The sequence below is a fragment of the Cajanus cajan genome, chromosome 9, assembly GCF_000230855.2.
Source record: "Cajanus cajan strain Asha chromosome 9, NIPB_CcT2T_4, whole genome shotgun sequence".
Lineage (NCBI taxonomy): Eukaryota > Viridiplantae > Streptophyta > Magnoliopsida > Fabales > Fabaceae > Cajanus > Cajanus cajan.
The window spans coordinates 699,807-709,260 of record NC_138525.1 but is presented as its reverse complement, the minus strand read 5'-3'; the positions used below and the strand labels follow the sequence as shown (position 1 = coordinate 709,260).

Genomic DNA, 9,454 nt, shown 5'->3' with positions numbered 1-9,454 from the left:
TATTCAATTTTTTTATTTATTTTATAAATGAATAGCATTTGCCAGAATCAGTTAATAAACATATTAAACACTAGAGACAACTCAATAGAGTATTACTGTTACATTAACAAATATTCATTTAAACCTGAACAAATTAGTTGAGGAATTTGAAACAAACTGGAATTAAAATTATTGTACCTATTGCCTCTTCATTTCAGTGAAAACAGATTCAGCGAACCTTAGCAGTTACCACAAGGAAACGGTGTTGGTATTATATATACTTGGGCAAAGGCATACAACAGAAAACTTAATTCTCTCTCACACTTTCTTTCTTTCCAAGATCACCCTAAACAAAATATGCACAAAAAGAGGTACAATGCATAAAAAGGGGTACAAGGATGGATGTTGTTGCTTCTAAGTTTTAAATGGAACAGCGCAAGTAACTGTCAGTTTCAGTGTTAACGACAAAACGTATGGTTTGGTGCGTGTAAGACTCTACCACCTCTTACTCTGCCACCGTTTGGTCATTAAATCATTAATTGTCCGTTCCTGCCTAAGCCACTAATGTCAAACCTTCATGTTACTAAACGTGTTAGAACCAAAAGCATAAACCTTCAATTTGTTCTTCTAATTCGTGTCAACCTCATTATGTCACGGTATTCTTCTTAAAAAATATTGAATTAATCTTTTAAACATTAAAATGTTATCAGTGAATCTTGAATGTGTCTTGGTACTTGGTTAATATAAGCATAGTATAAAGCTATTACTAAATTTATATAGATGATTGAAGTAGCAAAATTCCTGAGCTCCATTCTATCTGCATGCATGCAACAACTTTCACTTTCTTTTACCTCCTCAGTCCTCAGGGAGTAGTAGAGGTTCATTTGCTCCATTTAAATTGTATTCTGCCGTTTGCAATCTTTTTTTTATTATTATTTTATTTGTACGGGGAGTGAAATAAATAAAGAAAGTGTCAAACAATCAAATATAAAAAAATAAAAATAAAAATTGAATGGAAAAATTACGTTACTTGGATATAAAAGTAGAAAAAAAGGAAAGAATGAAAAAAAAAATCTCATTTATTTGAATAAATAGAAATTAGTATAAAGAAATAAATGGATTATATTAAAAAATATATATAATAGTTTAAAAAATGTAAATTGTTAATATTTTTTTGGCATTTATTTCCCCCTCTCGAAACCTGACTGAAAAGTCAAACCACAAACACGCTGTGTTGAGGTATTCTCGAGCCCACTCCATTAAACACTAATCACTATCGACTTTCTTCAAACCTCAAAAAATTGTAAAACTGTCAGGCAGTAATTAAGGTGCCTCTTTTCTTTTTCTTCGTCCATACTCTCTTCAATGGTTTTTTTTTTCTTATTCTGAAAATATCTTGTATTGGAATTGTGGCAATGCTGTGTGTTTAATTGTAACAGCTGAAAGCGAAAGTGAAGTCAAGCCCACTTTTTATTATGCGCAATCTTTTGGGCCTTGGCCCAAAAAGAGGAAGTGCGATTGGACCAACCAGTATTGAAGACTCTCTTTTGTTTTCCCTTCTTCCTCTGTGTTTAGGTGTGTATCATCGGAGAGTGAAGATTCAGTTTTCGATTTTCCGATTCGCTTAAGTGTGCGAGTGAGGAACATGGACGGTGCCGAATTGCCGAACATAAAGAAATGGATCGTGATGTATCCTGTTTACATAAATTCCAAGAAAACGATGGCCGAAGGAAGACGCATTGGTCTCGCGAAAGCATGCGAAAACCCTACTTGCGCTGAAATTGGTGATTGCTGCAGCTATCTTAAACTTCCTTTTGCAATTGAGGTTCGTTCCATTGTTGTTATTTTAATCTTCGATTATTATTTTTTTATTGCGTTTCATTTAATTTCTGCGAAATTTATTAATCGTGGAACTTCACAGATAGACAAGGCGTACCCTCGTGATTTCATGCAAAGAGGGCGCCTGAGGGTGTTGCTGAAAAAGGAGGATGGGACTCTGTTTAATTCCTCCATTTCATCAAGTAAGATGTTATTGTCTGTCAAATTAGATTTATACGTTTATTTTTTGTATATACACCTGAATCGATGTTTTACTTGGATAGGAATGTAGTCAATGTACAGTTGTTAGTGTCTTGATTGCCAGATTAGGTGTTTCTTGCTGAGGATAGGAATGTTTTTGTTGTTGAAGCCTAGCTAGAAGGTTTCTGTAATGTACGATTGTCGGTGTATGATTCCCAGGTTTTGATGTCTTTTCGCAACTGTGATGTTGGCATTCACTTGCCGATTGAGTTTGAACTGTGTTAGAACCCTAAACAAATTGTCAGGCCCCAAAGAGCAATTGGTCCAACAATTGTCACATGGACCCAAGGTCTGGAAGGTTTACACTAGGAGCTGGGGTGCTATGCTGGTGGAGAGAGAAAGGAGAGTAACAGTTTCGGGGGTTTTCTGTTATCAAATAAGAAGGTGGGTGTGTGGAATCATTGTGTTAGTTATAGATGGAGAGCAGTAGCTCTCTATAGGAGTCTCGCGTTGTGGCGGTAGGAATATTATTTTCTACTGTAATTTCGTCTTTTCATGGATAATGCATACACTCTAGCTCTTTGTTTTTTTTTTTTACTGTTTAATTGATATGTGGTGACTCTGGTTTCTAAGACACTGACAGCTTAAATTGTCTGTTTATAAAAATTTATGAAAAAACACTCTGACTTCAAGTGAAGATACTTTGTATCTGTCTGTTAGATCATTGGGTCTGTCTATATGTATGGAACATGGTGTGGAGTTGAGCTAGATTTTCTACTGGCAATCTAATTGTATTCTACTTGTATGGCTTGGGACTGGTCACTATAATCTAAACCTTAAACTTAGAGTACTATTGGTACTAGGAAATTAGATTTGGGTAGAAATTAAGAGTTAGACTGGTTTAATTTTTTTAGCCTTTAATTTATCTATAAAAATATTAATGGAAGATTGAGAAAAAGTTGTGTACTTGTATGTGTAGAGTTATGCTGAATTATTTGCGAAGTGACAGTAAACTCTTATTGTTTTTCCTCTTGGGAAAAGTAAACTAAAAAAGAGGGGAAAAGGTTCATTTGTTTTCAGGTGTTTTCCTCTGGTTTTGAAAGGTGGAAGATAAAACGAAACTCTGTTAATATCTATATGCACTGGCATATATAAAATGATGGACGAATAAGTAGTAACAGTTTTCTTTTCTGGTTTTGGTAATTTTGTAGGTTCCTTAGATATCATAGCTATTAGATACCAGTTCAATTTAGATTGAGAAGTATGGTATGTGGTGGAGTTTTGGAAATGGAAGCATGAATAATTTTTTATAGTACATAAGGTCTGATAAGAGTATACTGGTTATACTTATAGTTGACAATTTTTATATGTTGTGCATAAATTTGCTTTAGTCCTGCCTCTTCACTTGTAGACAGAATTATAATATATCCATTACATGATCACCTAGCTTGGCTCTCTTTTTAATCCTTCAGACAGAAGTGTAAGCAACTCGAGTTTTTCAAAACTTTAAAGTTAAAATTGTGTTTAATCCTTTCCTTAACTGTTAGCAAATCAATCCATCTATTTTGAAGTCTTTTTGTAAGCTGTAGATCCAGATCCAGATCCACGTCCAGGTCCAGGTCCAGATGTATTGTATTCTAATATATCCATTACACGATCACTTGGACCATTCATACCTCCCCAAAAGGAGAAACTTTGATCATCTTTTATTTGGTTTTGTCAAAATGAAATTCATGGAAATTTACTTACAAACAGAGAGATAAGTCTGATATTAAGTAGGCCAGAGTTTGTCTTGTTTAAGTGAATTTAAATAGATTGTTGATAGATTCATTAAAAGGAAGATTCCTTTGTAGTTCATATTACTAACCTCTGTTTATACTCATATTTGACTCCAAACCCTAATTAGATAAGGTGGTAAAGCATATAAAATTTGTTCATTGTCGTACTTGAACATATTTCAAATGTTATTATGAATATTTTTAGATAATGCAAAAGAGTTGTTGAATGAGGTTAATGAATAGTGGTGGCTACATTTTAGACCTTTTAGTACATGTTTGAAAATGATTGTTATAAAGTAATCACTTATTTTTCCAATGTTTTCTCAAGAAACTGACAAAAATTATCAACTTTAAAATAGGCTGACCCAAATATAGCCTCAATGTCCTTGACAACGTAAAAGCAATTACTTTTTTTTCCCCTTGTAAATATCAGGTGTCAGAATGTGAAGAAAGTTATCCTCTTGTAATTGCATAGATATAATGAATCTGAAATATCTCATGCTTTCTTTTTTTTGCAGGAAAGCAACTAATGTTACGGGTTGCAGAGATGGTACCTAGGCATCATGGAAGGACTAAGAAGCAGGAGACTGCATCAACATCGTCAACTGCTGGACCTTCCACCAAATCTGGGAAGGGTGGGAAAAAGAGGAGATAATTGCTTGTTTGAAACATTGTCGTACATGTTGATATTTGGAGTGTCATGCTGGATGTGTTGTTTATTATATTAGGACTAATTACTGCCGACTAAGTCAAATTGCTTTGCCACCTCAATAGGTGTTTGTTAACTTTTGCACACTATAAACAGTTTTGCGCTTGGTCTTCTACATTATATGCTTATTGGACATTTTTTATGGAGTGCTTCCGGGAGGGGTGTCCAAATTGCTAAATTGAACTAAATTAAAAGAAAACTAAACTAAACTATAATAAATAGTTTACAAAATTAAATTGAACTAAAATAAATATTGATTAAACTAAACTAAACTATTATCTAGTTTAGTGTACTATAGTTCTAGGAGTTTGAACTAAACTATAATATCAACTAAATTAAACTATTATTAACTATAAACTAAATTGAACTACATTAAAAAAAATAAATTTAAAATCAACAATTTTAAATTGAGCTACCAAATCATTGATATTAATTATGAATTAAATTTAAAACAGTTTGAAATGTAAAACAAGTATAATATTGATAAAAGTCCACATGATAGATTTTTCATTCATATTTTTTGAAAATCAATCAAATCTTATTAATTTTTAATCAATTTACTGATCTTATTAATTATTAAATAAAAAAGTTTGGGTGGAGAGGGGTTGGGGTAGTTAGAAGCATGAGGACCTAGGTTCAATCCTCACTGCAACCATCTTTGTAATTTTTCTTATCTTTACCAATAAATAAAATAGTTTAAAAATAATATCTAAATATTACATGTAACTATTTTTTTAAGTTAATGCGTTCTTTACAAAATAGTATGAATTTTAAAAAATATTATAAAAATGTATACCATTACGTTCATAATATTGTAAACTCAATTGTTAAACTCAATTAATTAATATTATAATATTTTTATTAAAATAATAATATTTTTTAGCATCAAAAATAAAATTATTTGGATAATAAAGAGAGAAGTTTGTACATACATATATGATACTTTTTTTTTTAATTTTTATAATAATTATATTAAAAATATTGAAAGAGTAATAATTATGAAAGGTATATAAATTTTTATTCAATTAATAAATGAAAATTAATTTTTTCTTTTAATTCTGTAAATTAATTAAAAAAATGTGTAGTTGTGCATAATAACACTAAATCACTAGTGTACTGACTCAAAAGTGGACAATAAGCAAAATTGAAAAGTTACGAAAAAGGTATTAATAATAAGAATTCAGTTTTATTAATAGTTTGGTTTAACAAACTACTATTTAGAAAATAATTTTAGATTTATAAAACTTAACATAAAATTCATTTTAGTTCAATTTTTATAAAAGTAATTTGGTTTTTTTTCTATTTTAATTCAATTTAATTATTTATTAGTTTAGTTCTAATTAATTATTTAAAACATTTCCTAATTATAAGTTTTTTTTAATAGTTAAAGTGCACTAAACTACTTTTTATAATAGTTTAGTTTTTTAAAACTAAACTTCAAATATAGTTTAGTTTAGTTTTTATAAAAATTAGTTTAGTTTTTTATAGTTTAGTTTAGTTTAATATAGTTTTTTGATGACCCCTAGTTGGGTGTGGTGAGGGTTCTAACATGAAACAAAATATTAATCACTTTGTCAAAGAAATTACCAATGAATTAACAAGTCTTTGTCAGTTGTTTATAATTTCCACTTAGGAAAAAAATTACAAGACTCAAAATCGGTTGCTACGGATTGATGTTATAAGCTGTTTTTTAGCTTTTGACTCTTTCGTTGGGTTAAGTTTTGAATGCTTATCATTTTAATTCTGTCTGTGATAATGTTATCATTTCTCAGCAAAAATGCTTTATTTATTATCAATTTAATAACATTATCATTTGTTTCGGTTCCCAAGTCTGTTGATTTTCATTTGTTAAATTTTACATTCTGTAAATGTGTCTCCTTTGCAGAGTATATACTTGTTGAATTGATTCACAAACACATGTTGATGGAGAAACACTCCGTGTCTGAACTTGGGATAAAAAAATCTTAAATGACAATATGCTTTTTAAAATTATTGTTAGCGTGATGCTTGCTTTCTAGAACAAGTTCTCAAAATTTTGACTTCTAGCTTTCCCCAGAAGTACCATAATCCATGAAGTCATGAACCATCTTTCCTTGTTCGGTCATGTGAAAATATTTTTTTTTCTGTTTATTTTGCTTTTTGTTATCTCCCTGGACAGTAGAGAAGTTGTGTTTATAGTGTTTGGTGCTGGGGGAAAGCTAGCTTAATGGTTTTATGTTGTTCTTTAATGGTCCTATTATGCAGATGGTTCAGCAAGAGTCCGAATGGGTGCTACAGATGTCATTGCCAGTGTTAAGGTTGGTTAAAAATTAGAATGTTGGAAATGATCTCTTATCTTTAGTTGTAATATCCTTTTGTTTAATACCATAAACAATTCTTTTAAATCGAATGAGTTATTTTACTAACCATAATATATTGGCTTCACAAGTGCAGGCTGAACTTGGAAAGCCAAGCTTGTTGCAACCTGATAAAGGAAAGGTCTCAATATCTATTGATTGCAGTTGAACTGCCGAGCCAGCTTTAGAGGTCACATATTCTATTGCTTTTCAACCTTCTCTTTCTTTATTGAAGTCATCCATGTATTCTGGTTTTCTTAATGTTATTCAACTTTTAAGTACCATGAACTTTGATACTAATAAAAATAAGTTAATCCTTAAAAGCTTTAATTAAAGTTAAATGGTGTATTGGATTAATAAGCTTTACATTTCCATCAATAATAGTATTTTCTATTATTGTTGTGCTGTTTATCATTTTTGTTCCATAAAATTCTAAATACCTTTTAATGTCTCAATATTACTATTTTATTTGGTGCTCTATATCTCTGGCTTGTATATAGGGTAGAGGCCTAGAGGGGGTGATGAGTTGGCAGTAGAACTTTCAATTGCTCTTCAACGCTGTCTCTTAGGTGGTAAAAGTGGAGCAGGTATTTTCCCCCTAGAGTGAAGATTATGCTTACTACCATATGCTTTCCCTTCCATGTTGTTGCCTCTTTTTAATATAGCTGTTGTTGAGCTCTTGTTTGTTTTTTTTTCCCCTTTTTCTCAGGTGCTGGAATTGAACTCTCCTCGCTTATTATTGTTGAAAGAAAAATTTGTTGGGATCTTTACATTGTCGGGATTGTTAGTTCAGAAGGAAATTTGTTGGATGCTCAAGGCGCTATTAAGGTACAACTTCAAACAAAAATAGAATAATATACTATAGAAGCTGGAAAAATGATGACGATGATGGATTCCTGGCTAAAATAATTAGCATTTCAGAGATCACGCTTTTATGATGATGCCAAATTGCAATGTTGCTTACATCTCAATTTTTCTTGTTCATTTACCATAGTTTAGCTGTTGATGTTACAAACATGCTATTTGGGCTGTTTAAGAGATGTGATCTAAAGACTTCTATGAAGTAGCTAGTAGTTTGTAAACCTTAGTCTTTTTCTAGTTGTTTTATTGAGCTAAAATTGAAAATACCCTCTTACTAGCTGTTTTCTTTAATCTTTATAATATCCCCAGAAATTTGCACTCAGTGTCATGGAGGTTTTCCACATGGATTTCCTTAACATCATGATGTTGGCAACGCAATCCTATTTTCATAATTAACTGAAAAACCCCCCAATGCAGCTAATAACTATTATTCTTTTGGGATGCTTTGAGCAATACAGGTATTCCTAGAGTCCAAGTTGCTGCTGGAACATCAAATGATGAACAGCCAGAAGTTTATGTAACCGACGAGGAGTTTCTGCAGTTCGACACATCTGGAGTCCCTGTCATAGTTACACTGACAAAGGTAACATACATGTGCTATCTTCTCAGGTTAACCATATTTGTGATAATTTCATACCATCTCTGCTTTAGGTTGGGAGGCACTATATTGTGAATGCACCATCAGAAGAGGAATCACAAATGAGCTCTGCTGTTTCTATCTCTGTAAATAGGCAAGGGCACATCTGAGGTATAACCAAACGAGGAGGTGTAGGGTTGGATCCAAGCATCATTCTTGATATGATATCAGTGGCTAAGCAAGTACTAAACAAATTGGATTCAGAAATTGCTTCTGCTGAAGCTCAAGAGGAGTCGTGACATAGAACATAGTGATAACTTGGGTGTACCGTATACTTAAATTATTTTGGACTATTTTTGTAACTTGGTAATTGAGTAGGGATTAAAGCTATCAAGTATATGTCGTAAATTGTTGTCTTCTGAGCACTTTAGCTCTAATAATAAAATATTATTCTATTAGAATAGTATTAGATAGTACAAAATACTGCGAAGGAGCATGGGCCACAAAGAAACACGCAAGTTTAGAATTTACAATTTTTCTTTAATAAAATAGCTAATAATAAGATAATTTACAGTTTTCTTTAATAGTAAAATATTATTCTGTTAGGTATAAAAACACGTAAGATTTTTCAAGAGGAAATGTAGGCTACTACTCTTAGCTTTTTGTATATTTTTCTCAAGATTTTTTTTTTAAATTATCATTTTTTCCAAGTTAAATGATTTTTCTATCTATATTTATATATATTATAAAGAGAATACTGAAACATGTAATTATTTTTTATTTTCACTTTTTAGTATTTTATTATATCTTTCAAATATATAAAAAAAATATTTTTTTTAAATAACTACATATAATTTTCTAATATATTATTTCTATATAATTATTAGAGAGACTTCGTATCTTAACCTTTCTAATTTATTATAAAGAAAATATATTTTTGTAATTATTTTTTTGATTTTCATATTTAGTAGATCATTATACTAAGAAAAAAAAATCCTCTTATATATTTTTCTTTTTCATTAAATTTCTTAAATACTATTACTTAAATTTAAATAACTGTAATTCAAATTGAATTATGTATCATTAAATCTAATTAAAGAGATACGGTTTAAAGGTAAATTAAAATTTAAGATTATTTCTTTTTAACGAAAAGGCCCAATGTATTAACCCATTGGTTCTGGATAATGATCCACAG

The 9,454-nt window shown here is 30.7% G+C and overlaps 2 protein-coding genes and 1 long non-coding RNA gene across 7 annotated transcripts in view; 2 read left to right on the top strand and 1 right to left on the bottom strand.

The window, feature by feature from the left end:
- The window catches only part of LOC109814374 (protein ACTIVITY OF BC1 COMPLEX KINASE 7, chloroplastic), a 7,452-nt gene extending 7,084 nt beyond the window's left edge, over positions 1–368 (bottom strand). For all 4 annotated transcript variants that reach the window (XR_003805563.2, XM_020378791.3, XM_020378789.3 and 1 more), the window contains exon 1: positions 178–368. The gene's annotated coding sequence lies outside the window, so the exon portion shown is untranslated. The remainder of the gene's footprint in view (positions 1–177) is intronic.
- Positions 369–1,412: 1,044 nt separating this feature from the next.
- Positions 1,413–4,600, top strand: LOC145951621 (signal recognition particle 19 kDa protein). Its single transcript, XM_083063046.1, has 3 exons — positions 1,413–1,804; positions 1,901–2,000; positions 4,295–4,600. The coding sequence occupies exons 1-3, from the start codon at positions 1,625–1,627 to the stop codon at positions 4,429–4,431; spliced, it is 417 nt and encodes a 138-aa protein (XP_082919172.1). The 5' UTR covers positions 1,413–1,624; the 3' UTR covers positions 4,432–4,600.
- Positions 4,601–5,706: 1,106 nt separating this feature from the next.
- Positions 5,707–8,358, top strand: LOC109814314 (uncharacterized). Of its 2 annotated transcripts, none has more exons than XR_014429404.1 (6): positions 5,707–6,782; positions 6,914–7,011; positions 7,322–7,408; positions 7,531–7,649; positions 8,141–8,265; positions 8,334–8,358. It is a non-coding gene; the product is annotated as an uncharacterized LOC109814314 (long non-coding RNA). The 2 variants fall into 2 exon arrangements; XR_014429403.1 differs by having other exon boundaries at positions 5,736–6,782; positions 6,919–7,011.
- The last annotated feature ends 1,096 nt before the right edge of the window (positions 8,359–9,454 follow it).

Coding starts and splice junctions, on each gene's coding strand:
- LOC145951621 (XM_083063046.1), top strand. CDS start 1,625: ATGGACGGTGCCGAATTGCCGAACATAAAGAAATGGATCGTGATGTAT. Junction 1,805..1,900: donor AACTTCCTTTTGCAATTGAG/GTTCGTTCCATT, acceptor GGAACTTCACAG/ATAGACAAGGCGTACCCTCG. Junction 2,001..4,294: donor TAATTCCTCCATTTCATCAA/GTAAGATGTTAT, acceptor TTTTTTTTGCAG/GAAAGCAACTAATGTTACGG.